Raw genomic sequence first — 20,884 nt, 5'->3', positions numbered from 1 at the left:
CAAATCCTCAGGTGTGCTTGGCTGGGGGGCTCACCTCCGAACACCCACAGATGAGGAGGAAAAACCCCTCGGTTTGCGAGCTTGTGTTAGTCTGTGTGCACACCAAATCCCCAGAGCTGCACCCCTGAGCTTCTGCCATCCCCTGGGGACGCCCAGGGCAGCAGCTGCTGGCAGGGGATTCTTTCTCCTGGCAGGGGATTCTTTCTCCTGGAGAAGGGCTGCTCCTCCCCGCAGCTGCCCGTGGTGCTGTGGCCCTGGGCAGGGCTGGGGCTGGGTCCCTGCCCGGGAGGAGCAGCTCTGTGCTGGGGCTGGGGCTGGGCTGTCCTGGGCAGTGCCCAGCGGGTGCAGCTCCTGTCCCCGAGCTCTGGGCTCAGCCCCAGGGGGGGTTTGGCTGCCCCCCAGCAGGAACAGGGCACATTCCTTCCCCCAAAGCCTAGATCAGTGTCTCTGTGCTTCCCAGGACCTTGGAAGCCAGGAGCTGCGGCCCCGCTGCAGCCTCACCCCCAGGGATTTATTTCTTGCTATTTATTCCAAACCTCTGTTTCTGTAAGGGGATCTTGTGCTGCATCAGCAGGCAGGGAGCAGGTTCCACTGTGCTGGGGGAATTACCTCTGGGATTTCCAAAGGAGCCCTTGGCTTTCCCGTTGTGGATACAGAGCTCTGCCCCAGGCAGGGTGAGGCCCCTCCATGGTCTGGTTTAGTGTCCAGTCACGTCCTGGACCTTCAAGGCAGGTGACTTATTAGAAATTATTGATTTTTTTTTTTTTTTTTTTTTTTTTTTTTTGCTTAATGTGCTCTGATGTTTGAGCATTTTTGCATGCTAAAATGCAAGTAAGTGCTAGAAATTATTTTAATTTTTGGAGGTTTTCTAATAGAGGGAAGGAATGAATAATCTTTTTTGTAAGCAAGACAAGGTTGGGACTGTCTGGATGTGTGCAAAATCTCTCACTTCTGTCTTGGCGACAGCCTTTAAAAGAATTAGTTGTGATAAAGTATCACAATTCAAAAACACCCATCCTATAAACAAATATTGATCAAAGTTTGTCTGGGACTGAACTGTATATTTTCCTCTATTCCATCTTTCAAATGTTCTTTCAGGGACAGAATACTGGAGTAATTTATCTAAATATATTATGCTTTCCCTGTCTGTATCACTTTGACACATGTTGTATTTATTACAATCATTCATATTTTCTTATTATTTAATTTATTTCCTAAATAAAGCTCACTAACTTAAGAAAGGATTGCTGTTATTTTTGCTATCAAATAGGGCATTGAGCAGCTTGGTTATAGGAACAGCTGAGCTGTGCTACACTTTCCTTCCTTGCTTTTTCCTTTCAGGATTTCTGGGAAAATTAAGGTCCTTTTGGGGCAGAAATGCCCAGAACATCTCTGTCCACTTCCCTCAAACCTGCTTAGCTGGGAGAGCACTTCCAGGCTCTTCAACAGAGCCCACAGAGAGAGCTCGGTTAAAAAAAACAAAAAAAGAAAAACCAGATCCGGATCAAATCCACGCTGAATAAACAAACAGACGCGAAACCCGATGCCCGGCGCTCCTCCTTCCGAGGGCACAGCTGGCACAAAGCGGCCAAATCTCGGCCTGACCTGCTCCGGCAGCGTGCAGGCACCCCCGGGCCCGGGCTCCCTTCCGAGGCGTTTCCATGCCGGGAAGGGCTCCGGGGAACGGGGCTGCCCGGCGGGGCCCGCCCGGAGCCGGGGCAATGCCCGGAGCCGCTCCTCCCGGAACCCGCTCGGTTTTCAGCGCCCACACCTTCGGTAAGGAAGCGGCTGCCGCTGGAAGGAGCTGGAATCGGGGCGATGTCGAGAGTTCCCCGATCCAGCAATTCGTTTCGGTGCGGTTTTGGATGTAGAAAAATCAGGGAGAATTTGAGGGAGTTGCATCAGCAGCATTTGCTCCGTGTTTAATGGCCAGGTTGGCAAAGAGTCAAGGCTCCTACAGCTAAGGAGGTCTGAAACAGTCAAGGACAAGCTTTGGAGGGAATTAATTTTTTTCTTAATAGACTAATAAAGCTGGAAAAATAACAAGAGGCAAATTTTTGGCTTATAAACCCTTGTTTGGGACAGAGGAAGAACTCGAACCTCGCACAGGATGGCTTGAGGTGGTTGTGTTGGCCAGGTGGCTCCAGTGGAGAGGTGGTCGGGTTGAGACCCTCGGAGCAGAGGGAAAAGAGGGGGAATGAGCAACCGGTGGCAGCCACTTCTTTAGTCAGGGATGTGTCCCACGGCACCGGCCGCTCCGGTTTGCCCCGGGGAGCCGCGCTGGGTCAGCCCCGGGGCCAGCGGGAGCCGCTCCCGTCTCCACGCCAGGCCTGGAGCTCCCGGGAGCGCCGTGTTTGGGTTTCCATTCAATATTCCTCGGCTTCGGTCTCCAAGGCTACACGCCAACATCCAACCCCTCCTCCCACGCCTGTTTTCAAAGAAAGAAAAACACTGTGAAAAGAGGCTGCGACGATCGCTGGGCAGTTTTCAAAGCAGAGGCAGCGCTGGGAGCTGCTCTCCCCGCACACTCCGCAGGCTCTGCTCCAGCCCGGGCCGTGATTCCCGGCTGCTCCATCCTTTTCCAAGAGGGAAAGCACCTCCCCCTCGGCAAGTGCAGGGTGTGGGGAGCAAGTAAAAGTTTTTAAGGAAAAAATGGGAGTTTGGAATAGTTACCTACACGGGGTTTTATTCAAATCCTTCTGCAAAAACTGGGGGTTTTTTGGGAATTCCATAGCGGGGAGGGAGCTGGGAGTCCTGCCCTGGAGCCTGTGCTGGCCCCGCTCCTTGGCCGAGGAGGGTGTGGATTGCTGCCCTCAGCTTTGCACCACTTTTGGGGCTCTCGTTCATTTCTGTTCCCTTGCTTACAGAATAATCTGCTTTTACCGGCCGGGTACTCCTGCCCTGCTCCAGCACAGACATCGGGGCAGCCTTGGGTGCCAAACCAGTGCCCAGCTCCTCCAGGTGCTGTCACAGCCCCAGCACCTGCCAGGGACCGCGATCCCACAGTGCCAAAGAAATGGGATAGCCAAGGGATAGCTAGGCGGGTGTGCAGAGGAGGAAGAGGAGGACGAAGAGAAGGAAAAAGAGGAGAAAGAAAGATGAGGAGGAGGAAGAGAGAGGCAGCACCCAGTAGCTCACTGCAGTGAGATCTGAGGCCACGCTTGCTGGGTGCTGGGACAGAAGCACCTGCAAAGAAACCAGAGTTAAATCTGGTTTATGTTGCTATAATTATGTTGCTTCATTCCGGTTAGAAAATACGGGATACATCTCAAATGCTGGTTTGTTTGTTTGTTTGCGTGGTTTTTTTTTCATTTTTGTTGCACACTCTTGTCCCGACGCGATGTTCCCGTGCTCTCTCTCCGCGTGGAAGGCTTTCAGTCAGGCTCTCCCTGCGTACACCCCCGGTGAACTCGATCCAGCCTTTGATTTCCGCGTCACACCATCCGCATTCCTGCGGCACGCTGCAAGCAGCAGCCGCGGGGGCCGGGAGGAGGGTGCTGCTCCCCCGGTGCCCCCGGGACAGGCTGCGACAGGAACGCTGTCCCGGGAGTGCAGCAATCTCTGGGATTCGGGGCAAACGCAGCAGCCCCGAGGCACGGAGCGAGGAGCGGGGCTCCTCCGAGGGTTGTGGGCAGAGTTATTTTAGTCCTGAGGTGACTCACACTTATCCCGGTGTGACTCACGGGGAGCTGGGGCCCGGGGCTGGTTAGGGGCACGGCACGGCACGGCACGGCACGCTTGGCACACACGGCTTTCCTCACGCAGCCCCGCACAGGGAGCAGCAGCAGAGCGGCCGTGCCGGACCCGCGGCTCAGGAAATCGCTTTTCCCGTCCCTCCGCAGGTGCAGCATCACAGGGAGCGCTCTGACACCCGCGTTTTGTGGGAATTTGGTGAAATAAATGGTTCCCGGGTGCCGGGTGCTGGAAGGGAGGCTCAGCCCGTGCCGTGCCGCTCGCCGCTGGCTCCCGGGAGCTGCTCGCTCGCAGCTCCGGTTTGTGACACGTCTGAGCCCCAGCTCCCGGTGCCGCATCCATCACGGACAGCAAAAGCCGCAGGGACTCTGCTCGCGCTTGGCCCAGACCCGGCACTGGGAATCAGCTCTCCTATGGCCCGAGCAGCCTGGAAAACATTGCTTTTCCAGGATCGCTTTCCAACAAACAGCAAATCCTACAGATTTCTTCTTGGCACCGACCGAAGCATTTTTGCAGCGATTGATTTTCTCTCTGAGATTCAGAGAAAGGCTGCAAGGCTGCTCCCGCTTCCAGGAATCCCGGCGAGCACAGGTCGTTCCCTCTGGGGACAATGCTCCGCGGGCACTGCCCGCATCCCTTCCCCTGCCCGCCCCCCGCCCCGGGGCACCGGGGGAAGCTCTGTCCCGGCTGCAGCCGCGGCTCGGAGGGGACAGGCGGGGAGGTCCCGCGTGTGGCAGAGGGTGACGGTGCCTCTCCACGGGCAGTGGGTGCGTGGCCGACCCTGGGTGCCCCTCCTGGACCCAGGGATGCCGCCTGCGCTCTCCGGAGCACCGGGCCGGCCCGAGCAGGGATGCGCCGAGCCGGGATGTGCCCCGCTCGGTTCCTATCGATGCCAATCCATGCCGGTCGGTCGGTGCCGGTCCGTGTCACGCCAGTGGGTCGGTGCCAGCCCGCTCCGGTTCGATCCGTGCCGTGCCGCTCGGTCGCTCGGTGCCGCTGGGTGCCGTGCGGTGCCGGTGGGTGCCGCGGGGATGCGCTGCGCCGCGGTGGGACCGGAGCCGTGGGAGGCGGCGGGGGCGGCCCCGCTAATTGCATAACCGGGACGTCAATGCCGGCGGGAGCGCGGGGGAAGCGCGGGAAGATGGCGCCCCGCGCCCGGCCCCCGCCGCGCCCCGCGGCTCCCGGGCCCCGCGCCCCGCGCGCCCGCTGAGCGCGCCGGGGCTCCGCGGTAAGGGCGGCGCCGCCCCGGCGGGCACCGGGCGGGACGGGCGGGACGGGCGGGCGGACGGCGCCGCGGCCGCCTTTGAATGAGCCAATGGCGGCGGGGCCGCGGCGCCGCTCGGGGCTGCCCGCCGCCACCCCCGGCAGGTGCCACCGGGGCTCGGGCAGCGGCCGGGCGCTCCCGCTCGTGTCCGCGGGGCCGGGGGGGGAGAGCGGCGGGAGCCCCGGGGGCGCGGAGCCGCGGGACACCCGGGAAGGGAGCGGCGGGGGAGCGGGGGGAAGCGCGGGGGGCTCCGGGGAGCGGAGCCGCCGCCGCGCTCGGGCGCGCTCCCACGCGGGAGCCGGCGAGTGCCGCTGCCGGGACGTGTTGCGGATCGGGAGCGCCGGGCTGTGCCGGGAGCGGGATGGCTCTGCCCGTCCCGGGGCTCTCGGGGAGCGGGAGAGTCCTCGTGGATGGCAGAGCCGGGCAGAGGGGGCTCGTGTCGCCGGACACGCGTGGTGCCACGAGGCCACGTGTGTGGCCGTGACGGGAGCGCCAAGGGGAGAAAAATCCCTTTCAAGTCGTTTCCGTGGTGTCCTTCGGGATCGCAGCTCTGCTGTGGGTGATTTCTTTGCCTGCTGCCCCCCAAACCTCGTGGCGGTGACATTTGGCCGCCTGGGTTCGCTCGCGGTGGGTGGTGCTGGCACATCCCTGCTCCTGCAGCAGTCCCGGTGGTTTGGGAGCCCGCAAAACTGCGGGAAATGGTGGTTTTAAAATCACAGTACATTTAAAGCTTTTATTCCTTATGTGCCCCTTCCCAAAACTGAACCATGCGGACCTGTGGCGTGTCCCAGCGCTGTGGGAGCCTGCCAGGGGTTAATTCCCTCTTGTTCGCCAGTAGCAAAGATTTGGCTGCTCCCTGGATTTCGTGGAAAGGAACCGTCTCATCGGCTCTGTTTTGCAGTGTCCTGGGCCCCTGCTGGTGGGGCAGCCTCATTCCTCCCAGGCAAAACGCTCAGGGATGCTGCGGCGGGCTGATGTGGTGCCGTGCCGAGCGGTGACAGCGTGTGTGTCCCCTGCAGGCTCTGCTGATGGAGACCACGGAGCTGAAGCCGCTGGGCCGGGACGTGTACGGCCGTGTCCCGCCGGCAGCGGGCTCGGCGCGGCGCGGCAGCGGCTGCCGGGAGCTGATGGTCCGGCTCACCGAGGGGCAGTACGTGCTGTGCCGCTGGACAGACGGGCTCTACTACCTCGGCAAGATCAAGAGGGTAACGCGGGCACCCCCGGGGGAACGGGAGAACCCGAAGAGGTGCCAGCGCCAGCGGAGCCGGTGCCGTTTCCCGGCCCAGTTCGTGGCCTGGGCTGCGGTGCGTCCTCGGTCAGCAGGGCGTTTTGGGTTGGCATCCTGCCCCGGGTGTCACGCCCCAAACCTGGCTGCCCGCAGCCCCGAGAGACAGCATCAGGCACCAAGGAAAAGAGGGAAGTGCTGGGAATGGGAGCTGACCCACAGCGGTTCTTCCTGCTCTCTTCTGGCAGGTGAGCGGCTCCAAGCAGAGCTGCCTCGTCACGTTTGAGGATAACTCCAAGTACTGGGTCCTCTGGAAGGACATCCAGCATGGTGAGTGTCGCCCCAGCCTCCCTTTCCCGCTGCCATGCTGCGGGACCCTTCCCAGCAGCACGGGGATGTGGCCGTGCCACCTCTGTCACCCTGGTCCCACAGCCGGCGTCCCGGGGGAGGAGCCCAAGTGCAGCATCTGCCTGGGGAAGAAGTCGGGCCCCAGGAACGAAATCCTCATCTGCGGGAAGTGCGGGCTGGGTGAGTGTGGGTGTGCCACCCCGGGCCCTGCCGTGCCCGCCCCAGGCGAGGCTGGGCTGATGCCGAGCCCTGCCGCAGGTTACCACCAGCAGTGCCACATCCCGGTGGCGAGCGGCGGCGAGGGCCCGCTGGGGACGCCGTGGTTCTGCCGCCGCTGCATTTTTGCCCTGGCCGTGCGGGTGAGTGGGGCTGCCCCGTGCTCCCGGCTCCGTGCGCCGCCCGTCCCCGGCACGGCGGGGCAGGACGGGCTCCCCGGGGGCTGTGCTGAGCCCGGCCCTGGCTCTCCCACAGAAAGGGGGTGCCCTGAAGAAAGGAGCCATTGCCAGGACGCTGCAAGCCGTGAAGATGGTGCTGTCCTACAACCCCGAGCTGCTGGAGTGGGACTCCCCGCACCGCACCAACCAGCAGCAGTGCTACTGCTACTGCGGCGGCCCCGGAGAGTAAGGCTGGCCTGTGTCACCATTGGCTTCGTGGGGAAAGGAAGGTGGGATCAGGGTGGGCATGTTTGATCCCTGATGTGCAGGGCACTGCCCTGAGGCCAGTGGTTCTGCTCCCCACGCTGCCTCTGCTATCTGGGTCTCTGTTTGCACAGAAACACCAGTGAGGGACGCAGTTCTCTCCCTGCCTGGGGCTCTGTGTCTGGGAGGGGACGGGGGCAGTGGCTGCCACATGCTGCCCTCACTGTCACCGTTCTGTCCCTGCCCAGGTGGTACCTGAAGATGCTGCAGTGCTACCGCTGCCGGCAGTGGTTCCACGAAGCCTGCACCCAGTGCCTCAGTGACCCCATGATGTTCGGAGACCGGTACGGCCCTTCTGGCCCTGGCTGTGTGTCCCTGATCCATCTGACACCAGCACGGGTCAGGCCCTGCCCCACAGAGCCCACTCCTCCTGGCCTTGCTGTCACCGTTGGCACTGTCCCACCTGGGCCCTGCACAGCTGTGTGTGATCCTCGCTCCCAGCATTTTCCCTGATGTTTTCCAGGTTCTACGTGTTTTTCTGCTCTGTGTGCAACCAGGGGCCGGAATACATCAAGCGCCTGCCCCTGCGATGGTGAGAAACGGGCCCTGCCTCCTTTGGGATGTGCCCGGGTGGCTCTGGGATGTGACACCAGGCTGGCTGCTCCCTGCAAGTGCTCAGGACCAGGCTGGACAGGGCTTGGAGCAACCTAGTTTAGTGGGAGGTGTCCCTGCCCATGGCAGGGGACAGGACTGGACGATTTTGAAGCCCCCTTCCAACACAAAGCATTCTAGGATTGTGTGTTTGGGTTTTCCCCCAGCTGCAGGCAGTGTGCCACCTCTCCCCAAAGCTGAAGGGATGCTGTCCTGGCTGTGGCATCTGCTCAGAAACATCTCTGGGCTGGGTTGCCTTCCCTGTGAAGAGTGGGAAGGTTCCAGTGGTGGGTTTGGGAGGCCCTGGGAGCTGTAGTGGCGCTGGCAGAACAGGGCATGGTGGTTACACCATCCTGCCAGGGCTGCTGACCCTGTGCCCCCCTTTGCTGCAGGGTGGACATCGTCCATCTTGCCCTCTACAACCTGGGTGTGCAGAGCAAGAAGAAATACTTTGACTTTGAGGAGATCTTGGCCTTCGTGAACCACCACTGGGACCTGCTGCAGCTCGGGAAGGTACAAACACCCCCTGGGCTTGTGCTGGAGAGCAGCCATGGGAGTGAGAAATGTCACCCCAGCTCGTGCAGCACTCAGCACGGCACCTCCTGCTCCAGAGGAGCTTAATCCCCTTCCTCTGCGCTGGGATTTCCCTCGTTGGAGTGTCAGACCTGACACCTCTCCCAGCTGGGAGAAGCACTCGCACCGAGGCGTGCTGGAAACCCATCCCCGGGGAGGACGGGGCGGCCCCGGGGGCAGCCCCACCACACCCGGGTGGCTCTGGCCGAGCTTTGGCTCCCTCCTTGCCTGCCTCCCTCCCTCCCCGGCCGCGGGCAGGAGGCGAAAGCCGGAGTTCGGCTTCCCCCGTCTGTTTGGAGTTGGCATAAGCGCAGCGGGCGCTGAGCCCTGCCTGCCCCCCGTCCTGTCCCGCAGCTCACGGGCACCCCGATCTCCGAGCGCGGCCCCCACCTCCTCAACGCCCTCAACAGCTACAAGAGCAGGTGAGGCGGGGTGGGCACGGCCGCAGCCGGCCCTGCGGGATGCTCCGTGCCCGCCTGCCTGAGGGCTGCCCCCTCCCCTCGCCGCCCAGGTTTCTGTGCGGCAAGGAGATCAAAAAGAAGAAATGCATCTTCCGCCTGCGCATCCGCGTCCCCCCGAACCCCCCCAGCAAGGTGCTGCCGGAGAAAGCCCCCGGCGAGGGCGACAGCGGCTCCTGTGAGCTGAAGAAGAAGGGGAAGAGCAAATACGCCCATAAGGACGGGTGAGTGCCCCGCTGCCCCGCACAGCCCCGCAGCAGCAGCAGCGCCCTGCCCGCGCCCACCGCACGCCCTGTTTGCAGCCTCCTGCCGCGGCAGCTGCAGCAGCAGAAGCGGCGAGCGCGGCGCAAGAGGGCCAAGTTCCTGCTGGAGGATGCCATTCCCAGCGTGAGTCCCTCGCCCCCCTTCTCTCTGGCACTGCCCAGCCCTGGGGCTGCCGCAGGGTGGGGACAGCTCCTGTCCCCCGCTTTGGGAAGTGTCCCTTGCCCAGGCCACTCCCCGGGGCAGCGGGGCCTGGGAAGGAGCGCGGTGGCCCCGGGCAGAGGGTGCCAGGGTTGGGGTGTGGGCAGCACCCCCGCGCCAGGCAGTGAGGAGTGAGCTCGTTTTTGTGACAGAGTGACTTCACCTCGGCCTGGAGCACCAACCACCACCTGGCCAGCATCTTCGACTTCACGCTGGATGAGATCCAGAGCCTGAAAAGGTCCGTGCAGCCAGACCAGCGCTCTGGGGGCCAGGGGTGCTGCTTGTGCCAGGCTGGGGGCCATGCTGCATCCCAGCTGTCCCATCCCTATCCACAGTGCCAGCTCAGGACAGACTTTCCTGTCGGATGTGGACTCCACAGATGCCACCAGCACCTCGGGCTCGGCCACCACGAGCCTCTCCTACGAGTCCAGGTGAGGACTGTGCCCCTTGCCCCCTTCTGGAGGGGTCCTGGTGGCATGGCCAGGGGGCTGAGGGCTTGTGTCTCCCCTCTTCATGTCCCACCCTGGGGAGCTTTTCCTGCCTGTGCTCCAGAATGGGCTGGGGGTCCCAGAGTGACACTTGCTGGGGGCATAGGGTCAAAGCCATCAGTCCTTGCTGGGCTCCCCCAAATTCCTGCCTCCCTCCAGAAGCCAGCACGGGGAGGAACCTTTTGGGTGCTGCCCTCACTCGTGCCCTGTGCCCTCCCCGGCAGCCGCAGGACCGTGGGCAGCCGCAAGCGCAAGCTGGCGGTGCCAGCCTACGCCTCGGGGGCCAAGCGGAGAGGGGGCGAGCTGGGCGGGCGCCCGGCCGCGGCCACCCCCGAGGGCAGCGAGGCGGCGGCCGGCCCCGAGCGCCCCGACGACGGCATCGACAGCCACACCTTCGAGAGCATCAGCGAGGACGACTCCTCGCTCTCCCACCTCAAGTCGTCCATCAGCAGCTACTTCGGGGCCGCGGGCCGGCTGGTGTGCGGGGAGAAGTACCAGGTGCTGGCGCGGCGGGTGACGCTGGAGGGGAAGGTGCAGTACCTGGTGGAGTGGGAAGGCACGACCCCCTACTGAACCCCGCCAGCCCCGAACCCTCTCCCGGAGCCAGAGCGGAGGAGATCGGGCTGCTGGGGAAGCCCGTGGGGCGCAGGAGAGGTGCTGGTCCCTCCCCCCGGTGGAGGCAGCGCCCGGGCAGGGCTGCCCAGGAACGAAACCTGAAGCCCTGGCACTCTGGTTTTTTTTTTTAATGTTAACGATTTTTAGTTCCTTGGCTGCCTTTATGCAGAGCGTGGCCCAGCCGTGCCCTCCTGATGGAGCCCAGTGGTGCTCAGAGCAGGGTGGGGGCCTGGCCTTTCTAGAAGGGTTCCCCTGGCACAGCTGGAGCAGCTGCTTGGGGGGCACCCCACACCCAGCTCACACTGAGGGACCCCAGCCTGTGCCTGGCACAGCCCGGCTCATCCCGCTGCCCCAGCCTGCCTGAGCAGCCTCGAGGGGGTCCTGCTGCCAAAACACAAACCCCTCCTGATCCCTGGGCTCTCGCAGCTCGTCCCTGTGCCCACGGGAAACTGGGACAGCTCTTGGGGTTTTTCACCTCATCCAGAATCCATTCATTAAAGGAATGTGGTTTGTTTTATATGAGAGGAAAATGCCCCAAAATCAGCCCACAGGTGGCTGTTGCAGCCATGGGGCAGATGTGCTCTCACCCCACAACCTGGACTGTGTGTGGTGCTGCACCAGCTCCATTTCACCGTTCTGACAATCATGATCTTGGAAGAGATCTTCCAAAAAATCCTCCTTTGCCTTAAAACCACCGTGGGCACTTCACAGACGGGAGCCCAAGGCCTTTGTTTCTACAGGAATCTTCATCCCAAATGTGCCAAACCAGCAGACAAACCAAAAAAAGGCTGAAGAGGACAGCAGGGGCAGGGGCTGTGCTGGGGTGCCTGTGGCCATCCCTGTGGCCACCCCTGGGCTGTCCCTGTGGCCACCCCTGGGCTGTCCCTGTGGCCATCCCTGTGGCCTCCTGGCTGTGCCTCTTGCAGTGGTGACGTTTGTGAGCACTGGGCTTGATTTGTCTGCAGGAGAGAAGGAGCAGCCCCCTCCTTTAACAAAGCAATACTGCCAGCTTGGGCAGGAGCACAGCAGTTGGCTTTTTAAAAAAGATTCTAATAGCAGATAAATACGTTAGATTTTTATCCTTTAGAGAGACAGAGATATTTTTAAAGTCCTCTTCATCTATCCCCCATCCTCCCATGGGTGGGCCATGCTGGGCTGTGGGGTCCTGTCCATCAGCAGAGCCTGTCCTGTGCTTGTGGGATCTCAGCTCATGCAGAGCAGAGTGTCCCTGTCCTTTTGGGAGAGGTGCTGCCAGGCCCCCCTTCCCTGGCAGGGAGGGGTCCAGCAGCTGGAGAACTGCCTGTCCTGCTTTAGCTTTGTCCTTGAAGGATCACTTCAAATATTTCTCTTTCTCAGTGCCTATGGAGCCCTTCCAAGGGGCTGCCAAGAGCTGTGCCAGGGCTGAGCAGGGTTATGCCTGTGGGGTGTACCTGTGGGAGCACCCACAGGATCTGGCTCTGGCTCCTCTCTGCTCCCTCTCTGTTCCCTCTCCTCCTCTCCTGGCTTCTTGCAGAGAATTGAATGTGGAGCCTTTAAAAGTATTTTTGCTGCAGAGTATATTTTGCATTCGCTGTGATAGAGATTATAACAACTCTGTGCACCTTCTGATTTCTGAGTTCAGGTTGCTGCTTGTAAGCACCTCTCGTTATACCCAAGTTGTAATTAATATGTCTGATGTACAATTAAAAAGCAGGTTTTTTTCAAAGTCTGTTTTTTTGTAGCGTGAGGATCATTGGGTTGGGGTGCCCCAGTGCCCACCACGGGGCAGCTGGTGCTGCTGGGTTGTGTTCTGTGCCAGGTGAGGTGTGCCCTGAGGTGTGCAAGCCCAGGACAGGCCTTTCCTCCTGCCCAGCTGCGACCACAAGAGCCAGGTAAGAAACTCCTGTTTATTCCCTTCCCAGTCACATAAATAACCCAAAAACGTTGCCTAAGTTATGTCCCAGAAACCATTAACACGAGAATCTTTTCACAAAGTTCAGCTCGGCTTAGGCACAAAGGCACAGCTCAGGTGGGGGCAGCTCACAGGGCAGGGCCGTGGTCCTGCTGGACCCGTGGCTCTTGCCCAGCTCATCCCAGCTCTCCGTGGCAGGGGGATCTCAATCCTTGCGGTGTTTGCGGGGCTCTGCGGGGCGGGTTGGCACGGCCGGGTGCCCGGGCACATCCTGCGGGCAGGATGCTGCCAGCACCCGGGGACAGGCGGGGTCAGGCTGCCCGTGGGGACACGGGGCACCGCGGGGCTGCCACACGGCTCCCAGCTGGAATTCGCTGCTGACAGCCCGGGGCAGCCGCAGTGTCCTGGCAGGGACATCTCCGCCCGTCCTCAGCCGCAGTTTCGGTGCTGGCGGCCCTTCCCCAGCCCAGCCCGCGCCGGCTCCGGGCTGCTCCCGAGGGGAGGAGGGTCCCCGACCCCCAAATTGCGGGGTCACAGCGAAGCCGAGAGGATAAAAGCTCCTCCGCGCGGCTCAGCGGGGTCTCGGTGTCCCCAAAAATGAGCAGCACTCAGTGCCGTGGGACGTTCTCCTCTATCCATTTGAGGTAGACAGGGTTTCCTTGGTCAATAGGCAGGCTGATGATTTCGGGCATTTCAAAGGGATGGATGGATCTAAAGTGGAAACAGGAGGAGCAGAGTCAGCGGCAGCCCCGCAGGAAGCCGCGCTCCAGCCCTGCCCGCGCCCTCCCGGCTTCAAAGCACCCGCAGCTTCTTTCTGGGAATTTTGCTTTGAGTTTGGGGTTTACCGCAGACTGCCGGGGGCCTGCCCCAAGCTGAGAGTGCTCCCCCCTGGGAGCCGCAGGAAATCCTGTCAGGGAATAATAACCTGCGTGAGGAGGAGAATCCCCCATGGAATCCAGCACGCAGGGCTGCGTGAAGCCCAGCAGTTGATATTTCTGCCGCCTTTTCCTTTTTGCTGATGCCATCTCTGGGTTTTTCCGGCTTGTAAGATACAGCAGGAGCACTTAACCCCCCTGGGTGGGACGGGACTCAAGGAACCCCCAAAGCTGGAGCAGGAGGTGACGGCCTACCTTGGATGGGACACCCAGTGCTCCTGTGGAGCCAGAGCCTCACCTGACGTAGTTGGACAATTCCCCTATTTTGGACGTCCTTGTTTTCACCAGCTGCTGAGAGTAAAAAACCAAAAGGAAGCCCAAGGGAGATGTGGAGGGATGGAGGGATCGTGTCCCCACCCAGCACGGCCAGGGCTGTGACAGGAGCTCTCCCAGGGCTCCTCCCAAACCCAGCAGGTTGGTGCCACCCTCCCCAAACCTCCCTGCAGCCCCTTGCAGCTGGGGCCGTTTGCAGCAGGGATATTTGTGATGTAGGGAACGATCACTCACCAGCAGTATTTCAGTGGATTCTTCCAGTTCCCCTTTCCAGAAATACCTGGATTTAAAAGAAAAGCTGCATCAGCAAATCCAGCTCTGCTGCAGCCGTCCCAACCCTCGGGTTATTTTCCCTGCTTTGGTGTTTTTTTGCACGTGGCCATTTCTTTACAAAGAAGCATTGCTGGCCCCAAAACTGCTGGGCACATCAATGAGCACCCCAGCTTTATGGACAAGAGGCTCCTCCAGAGAATTTGCCATGGCAGAATTTATCTGGCAGGGCAGATTTGCTGGGGCTGGGGTGTCCTGTGCTGGTGGCTCTGAGCAGTGGCTGGGGGACAGTTCCTGCAGGGATCGTGGCCGGGAGGCTGAGCTTTCTTCCTCCCTTTCCCTGTAGGAGAGGAGCTGCACTTCTCATGACTCAGATGTGACCTTTCAAAACATTTCCGCTGCCAGGAGCTGTCCTGATCTCATCTGCCCGCAGGGCTCCTGCTCGGGGAGGGCTGGAGGGTGGAGGTGTGCTGGAGCAGAATCCGGCTGGAGCTGCCGGGGCTGGGCAGGGGCAGCCCTGCACCGGCTCTTTGGGTTTTTAGGAAATGATGGGTAAGGGGAAGAAGGGTTTGCCCTCAGGTGGATGTGGGGGTGCACTGTGGGATCCCCTCCCGAGGGAAGCTGTGGTGGGATCTGCTCCTCGCTTCAGCCAGGGTGTTTCTGTGAGGAAAAGCTGTTTTGGGGCTTTGTTCTTGAGCCCCTCCAACAAGTGCAGTCCCTTTGCATGGACAGCTGAGGACACCTGCAGAGCAGGGCTGGGCCTGTTCCAAGGTCAAACCTGCTCTTCTTCCTGCCTGAAAAAGCTGCTTCATTTTGCAAAGGCGCTTCCTGGTCCCTATTTTGGCTGCTTTTTAGAGTCTTTAATAACAGGCACCACGTCCTCAGGACCACAAACCCTAAATTGCTGGATGTCTGTGCAGCCAAGTGACCAAAATATGAATGAGCCCCACGGGCATGAGCTTCTCAATAAGCTCCGAGCACAGTGAGGCTCGTCCCCACCATCTGCAACAACAAACACACCCAGCAGCCTTCTGGAACCAAGGCTTGTGTCCATGCCCTCCTTCCCTCCCTGCAGAGGCCAGGTTTGCTCCTCCCTTGGGGAGTATCCAGCACAACTTACAAGGCCGAGCTCTGGGGCAGGATGTTCACGTAGGCAGCCAGTCTCTTATCCATGATGGCCCTGGGGGACACAGGAGGGAAATCAGTGCCAGCCCAGCTCAGTGCTCACCCCCAGCCTTGGGGACATCCCCTTGTGCTGCCCAGGACTGGCAGCAGCAGCTTTGACATTGGAGACACGGAATTTTGGGTTACTTATTACCCTGAGAAAACAGAGCCAAAGGTGAACTTTGGCTGGAGATGCTTCAGATCAGGCCCTTCTGGAAGGGCTCTGGGACCCTCCCTGTGCTGAGGAGGGAGTTTGGGTGCTGCTCCTGGCCTGGAGCAGTGCCCAGTGCCAGCCCTCTGCCCCTCTGGCTGTGGGGTCACCAGGGCAGGGACTCAAGCGTGGGACTGCAAAAAGCTGGCCTGGGATGGACAGGAAGGGGTTTGCCACTATCCAACTGTGCCCCTTCCTCCCAGAGCAGCCTAAATCTGCATCTTGTGAAATAAAAAAAAAAAAAAGGTTTTTCAACCCAAAATATCCTAGAAATCTGAAGCCCAGCTAGATTCCTTCCCTCGGGCTGCCTCTGTTAGTTGTGGTTTGGTTTGTTATTGCAGAACTGCTCAGGGCTGCCAGCAGCAGTGACACTTCAGAGATTACAGAGCACTGAACCCATCTCAGGGAGGATTTTTAGAAGAAAGGAGGCAAATGTTGTGTTTGGTGACCCGAGCAGCGTCTGGCCCTTCAGCCATCCCTCCAGGCAGGGCACCGATGACCCCACCTTTGGTTTGCTTTAACACTGGCAAACCAACATGGTTAGAGAGGAAAAGCACCCCAGGAGGCTCAGGGTTGTTTGCTCTCACCATGTGTAGGCAGTTCCAGGCATTTAATGCTCGTGGAGCATCTTGAGTTAATCTTTAGACCAACAAAGTGCAGCAGCACGAGCAGAGCCACCCCTGCTGTGCCTGTCATGTCACACATGGCACAAGTCAGTTTGCATTTGCTGCCTGCTACTTGCAAGTTCCTTTAGCACAGGAACCCTTTGGTTTCAGTGCTCTGTCCCAATAAATTGAGATCCTGAGATCCTGGACTTTGTCCCAGCAAGCCGAGCAGCAACAAGAGGCCACCAGGGGAACAGAGGACATTGTAAGAAGCTGAATGTGATCTGTGGAAAATGTCTGCATAATACATGATAGCTTTGGGTTGAGTACTTAATTGTGTGTTTCTTTGCCCTGAAGTGAGACAGATTAAATATTAATAAGCATAAAAGCAAAGGAAATGATGAACACAGGCAAGAAGGTCTTGAGATGCTGAATTCTACCTGCAGCTCTTCTGCTTTCCCAAAGCTTGAACCCCTTTTCCTGAAACCAGTGGAAAATTTCCTTGCAGACTGATCCATCTGAGTGAGGGCTCCACTGAGCAGTGCAAAGGAAGAATAAACACAGGAAAAGGAGTGGGGGAAGATGAGTGTAGAAGCCCTGTGTCATCCCCTGCAGCCAGGGCTCACTGCTCCCAGTTCCAGAACAAAGCAATAATTACTCCACCAGTAAAACCACAACCAAAGTACACATATCTCAGCAAGGGGGAGTGATTTATCTCCTCTCCCTTCCCTGCAAGATGAGGAACAAAGAGTGGAAAGCATTTGCAAAGCTGTTGAGATGAGGCATTTTCAGGAACTGAGGCTCTTTTCACCAGGTACAGTTGCTCCTTTTTTTTTTTTTCAGGAGACATCGAGCAGTGCAGACATAATTCTATTTGAACTCCTTAATACAGTTGCAGTATTTAAGGTGACACAAACTCCCTTTCAGTAGCCTGTCAGTTCCTGAACATGTCTGGGAGCACTTTGCTGGAGGTGGAGGGGTTTTGGCAGCAGCAGGGCAGCAGGAAAACAGAGCAGGAGGTGTTGCAGGAAACTTCACCGTCCATCATAAACACTTCCCCAGTCAACACGGGTTCAGTTCTTTGAACAGACCATCCATTGAGTCAGGGACTGACAGATGTGTGAAAAGAACTCTGCATGCAAAATATCACGCAAAGTATCTCATATATTAAAATAGAAGGGAGGAAAAAACCGAGGAAAACCCTCATTCCCTGAAGTTTGCCTGGTGAGCAGTGGTACCTCACAAGTGTTTGTTGTGGACCCCTTTCATACTTCCTTTATTTTCATGTCAGAGCACTGTGCTTTGTCTCTCTTTATAAATATCCCTCCTGGCATTTTGTTGTCTGTGTTGTTCTAGAGAGGAATAAAGACAGTGACAGATCAGAGAGCATCAGGTTGGAGCTTAATCCCTCTGAGAACCCCGAAATTCAGGGTCAAGAAAACGGGTCTTGAAAATGCAAGGCAGTGAAATCCATTGAGAATTGCTTGCTGTTACCATGGCATTGACTTCAGAGGCAAATGTCAGCTTTCCTTGGGACAGCTCTTGGCAAGGGCTTGGTGGAAAGGAGCATTGCTTGGGTATCACAGAATCCCAGGATGGTTTGGGTTAAATCTGATGTCACTCCAGCCCCTGCCACGGCAGGGACACTTCCACTATCCGCTGTCTCCTGCCCCAAGCCCTGTCCAACCTGGCCTCAAACGCTGCCAGGGCTGGGGCAGCCACAGCTTCTCTGGGCACCCTGAGGGCCTAGAATTGCAAGGACAGAAGGACAAGGAGATTTTCAGCTTTATCCCAGCCTTGGAGCCTGGAGCAGGCGGGCAGGGGAGCGTGGCCGTACCTGGCGATGTCCCTGGCGATCTGCTCGTTGAGGCAGCTGACGAAGGCGATGGAGTCTGTCCCTGGGACATAGCTGCCGGTGACAGCCGAGTGCAGCTGCAGAGCCAGGCCCCAGAGCAGGGGGTACGTGAGCACCAGCAGCCCCAGCACCTCGGGGAGAACACCAGGAGGTGAGGCAGTGCACTTTGGAAAACGGCTTTTACGTTGTGCGTGGTTTGAAGGATGTTGCCAGGGTTCCCTCAGCATTGCAAGAACCAGTTAAATAAGGTGAGAACCTGCTCCTAAGGGGTTCATTCCCCTCCAAGAGGGCCAATCTCGTGCTCAGGGCAGGAGAGGGGCAGCACTGAGGCTGTATCAGCCCAGGGCTGCCCAGGTTTCGACTGTGGGAGGTCACCTTCAGCCTAATGGGGGTTCCAGACCCCACCACCCAACCACAGCAGCCAGGACTGGTTTTCTGCGGAAGATTAAGGGGTATAACATGGAATGTCTGGGTTTCTAGTGCAAAAAAGAGCAAGAAGGGAATGGTTCCCACACCAGCACAGCTCTCCTGCTCAGGACACATCTGTAGCCACCCTTCAGCTGTGTGCCAGGGGTGAGGTGTGTCCATCCCTCTGAGAAACGAGGGGGACAGGACCCTCTGCTCCCTGGGGATGTGGGCAGGGGGAGAGCAGGATGTCAGTGATTTCTTCATGGGAAACAGATTCGGTGCCAGGACCAGGGGAATCTCCATCCTGCCCTGTCGGGTTATTCCCCTCTGCCACAGCCCTCTGCAGCCCACCCCGACCACGCTCCAGCCTCACAGCCCGACTTTGAATTGGGCTGTAAATCCATCTCATCTGAATTACCTGCTGCCAGAAGCAGGATGCTGTGGGGCACAGAAATCTCAGCGTACACTGCCCAGCTCTGCAGGGCTGCACGGACACCAAGGCTCTGCCCGTGGCAAACTGAGCAGCAGCAACAAGTGGAGTTTGCTGTGCAGGAGATGCTGCTCCTGGCAGGCCCCTCCACTGCTGCTTGTGCTCACATGCCACCAACAGCCTCCCAAAAAGATCCCATCATCCCAGCAGGGATACTGTGGGAACGGTGAGGTTAACTTGGAGTGCTGAGGAGCAGCTGAAGGACGGTGCCATTCTGGGCTGCAGCGCCTTCCCTTTGTCTTTTGTTTTGTTTTTGACATAAACAGCATCTGGCCCTGATTCAGCTACAGTGATTTAAGAATATATTCCTTTTCCCCACTTGTTTCCACCCTCCTTTGTACTCTGAAAAACCTGACATTACAGTACTAATATAGAAATCTCTCTTCTTTCTCTCTTTCTCTCTTTCTTTCTTTCTCTCTCTTTCTCTTTTTCATTGAATTAAAAATCTCTCTTGTCACCACAAAGCCAGGAGCTCTTTCCCATTTGGAAAATGACTGATGTGCTCTATTGCTTGTCTCCTCTTTCCCAGTCCATTTGAGGAAATATTCTTTCTTACCACAAGACTTCTCATCATAATTTTTAGAGCTCCTTCTGTGCTCCTTTTTTCCCACTAAGCCATTTAACAAATATTATACAACAAATCCCAGAAGCTACTCAGTGAGTTACAAGCCAAATAGAGATGTGCTGGTGCACCTATTTTTCCAGATTAAAATGTAATCATGTCCTTGCTCAGGGAAAAAAAAAGCATCCAACCTGTTCAGCCTGAGATCATTAATCTTCTTGTAAGATGTATGTGCATGTGATGAGGAAATCCCCAGGATCACGTGTGATTGAATATTAGTACAAACATGAACAATATTGTTGTTTTTCCAGTGTTTCTCCCCACTCTGCTTTTTTTTTATGAAAAAGAAGACTTTTTCCTCTTTTATCCCAGACTAATTGTATTTGCCAAAGGGATGATGCAAGAGAGGAGTGAAACGTCAGGATTCCTGCCTGATAAACCAATTAAACTCCTGATTGCCAAAATACTGAAGTGAACAAAACTGAAAACACCCCTATGAGGATTTAAGACCTTTGCTGAAAAGCACTGAGCAGCAAAATGCCAGTTTAGTGCAGAGAGACTCAGATTTCTGCAACACTTCTTCTGGCTTTTGTGAACTGAAACCAGCTTTAGGTTTAGAATCACCATGCTAGGACTTTTTGCCTAGTTTTGATGAGATTCTGTTAAAAACCCCAACTGAACACCACCTGAACACAACTTGTGGCGATGCTGAGTGTAAAAAAACTTGAAAATTTGCTTCTCTCCCAGCAGACACAGGGAGTCCACCCCTCTTGCACAACGCTTCTGGGGAGAGGTTTGCTGCCAAAGGTACAGACGGATATTTCCATGGTTGCTTGGCATGGGTTGGTGTCTGTTGTGCTCCCCAGGGAGTGTCCCAAGTCCTGCATCCCCATCCCATCCCTGTGTCCATCCCATCCTTGTATCCATCCCCATCCCTGTGTCCATTGCCATCCCTGTGTCCATCCCAGTGTCCATCCCCATCCCTGTGTCCATCCTCATCCCTGTGTCCATCCCAGTGTCCATCCCAGCCCTGTGTCCATCCCCATCCCAGCCCTGTGTCCATACCATCCTTGTGTCCATCCCATCCCTGTGTCCATCCTCATCCCAGCCCTGTGTCCATCCCATCCCTGTGTCCATCCTCATCCCCATGTCTATCCTGGTGTCCATCCATCCCTGTGTCCACCGCTGTGTCTATCCACCCCCATGTCCATCCCAGTATCCATCCCTGTGTCCATCCATCCCGGTGTCCATCCCCATGTCCATCCCTGTGTCCATCCATCCCGGTGTCCATCCCCATGTCCATCCCTGTGTCCATCCATCCCAGTGTCCATCTCCATGTCCATCCATCCCTGTGTCCATCCATCCCCATGTCCATCCATCCCGGTGTCCATCCCCATGTCCATCCCCATGTCCATCCATCCCGGTGTCCATCCCGGTGTCCATCCCCATGTCCATCCCTGTGTCCATCCATCCCGGTGTCCATCCCCATGTCCATCCCTGTGTCCATCCATCCCCGTGTCCATCCCGGTGTCCATCCCGGTGTCCCTGCCCGTGCCCACCCCGTGTCGGTCGCTGCCCAGCCGCACTCACCAGCAGCACGGCGCCGCGGCCGGGCCGGGGGCAGCCCTGGCAGGCGGGGGGCAGCGGGCAGCGCTGGCTCAGCCCCTCCATGTCCGCCGGCCGCTCCACCTGCTGTGCCCGAGCCGGGAGCGCTGCGGCTCCTCCTCCTCCTCCTCCTCCTCCTCCTCCTCCTCCTCCTCCTCCTCCTCCGCACCCCACCCTGCCCCTGCCTGCCCCGCAGAGCT

General features: G+C 58.3%; 2 protein-coding genes across 3 annotated transcripts; one reads left to right on the top strand and one right to left on the bottom strand.

Annotated features, from left to right (window-relative positions):
* Window positions 1–5,985: 5,985 nt before the first annotated feature.
* On the top strand, window positions 5,986–12,123 carry PHF19 (PHD finger protein 19). The gene is made up of 14 exons (XM_021543799.3): window positions 5,986–6,162; window positions 6,431–6,512; window positions 6,615–6,710; window positions 6,789–6,889; window positions 7,002–7,150; window positions 7,417–7,512; window positions 7,692–7,760; window positions 8,212–8,332; window positions 8,747–8,814; window positions 8,904–9,074; window positions 9,153–9,237; window positions 9,465–9,550; window positions 9,648–9,743; window positions 10,025–12,123. The coding sequence occupies exons 1-14, from the start codon at window positions 5,986–5,988 to the stop codon at window positions 10,371–10,373; spliced, it is 1,746 nt and encodes a 581-aa protein (XP_021399474.2). The 3' UTR covers window positions 10,374–12,123.
* A 158-nt stretch (window positions 12,124–12,281) lies between these two features.
* LOC110477710 (protein CutA homolog) lies at window positions 12,282–20,759 on the bottom strand. 2 transcript variants are annotated; one of them, XM_021543774.2, is made up of 6 exons: window positions 20,670–20,759; window positions 17,602–17,750; window positions 14,905–14,964; window positions 13,749–13,794; window positions 13,480–13,529; window positions 12,282–13,017 (listed from the first exon to the last, which is right to left on the bottom strand). In XM_021543774.2, exons 1-6 carry the CDS (start codon window positions 20,748–20,750, stop codon window positions 12,915–12,917), a joined length of 489 nt encoding a protein of 162 aa, XP_021399449.2. In that variant the 5' UTR covers window positions 20,751–20,759; the 3' UTR covers window positions 12,282–12,914. The 2 variants fall into 2 exon arrangements, with proteins under 2 accessions (XP_021399449.2, XP_077644046.1); XM_077787920.1 differs by having other exon boundaries at window positions 17,602–20,758.
* Between the last annotated feature and the right edge of the window lie 125 nt (window positions 20,760–20,884).

This window comes from Lonchura striata, chromosome 22 (assembly GCF_046129695.1).
Source record: "Lonchura striata isolate bLonStr1 chromosome 22, bLonStr1.mat, whole genome shotgun sequence".
NCBI classification, from domain to species: Eukaryota; Metazoa; Chordata; class Aves; order Passeriformes; family Estrildidae; genus Lonchura; species Lonchura striata.
Note: the sequence above shows the minus strand (reverse complement) of the source record. Positions and strands in the feature narration are given on the sequence as shown.

Coding starts and splice junctions, on each gene's coding strand:
- PHF19 (XM_021543799.3), top strand. CDS start 5,986: ATGGAGACCACGGAGCTGAAGCCGCTGGGCCGGGACGTGTACGGCCGT. Junction 6,711..6,788: donor CTGCGGGAAGTGCGGGCTGG/GTGAGTGTGGGT, acceptor GCCCTGCCGCAG/GTTACCACCAGCAGTGCCAC. Junction 7,513..7,691: donor CCCATGATGTTCGGAGACCG/GTACGGCCCTTC, acceptor GATGTTTTCCAG/GTTCTACGTGTTTTTCTGCT.
- LOC110477710 (XM_077787920.1), bottom strand. CDS start 17,846: ATGCTGAGGGAACCCTGGCAACATCCTTCAAACCACGCACAACGTAAA. Junction 14,965..17,601: donor ATCGCCAGGGACATCGCCAG/GTACGGCCACGC, acceptor TGTGTCCCCCAG/GGCCATCATGGATAAGAGAC. Junction 13,530..13,748: donor AATCCACTGAAATACTGCTG/GTGAGTGATCGT, acceptor TACTCTCAGCAG/CTGGTGAAAACAAGGACGTC.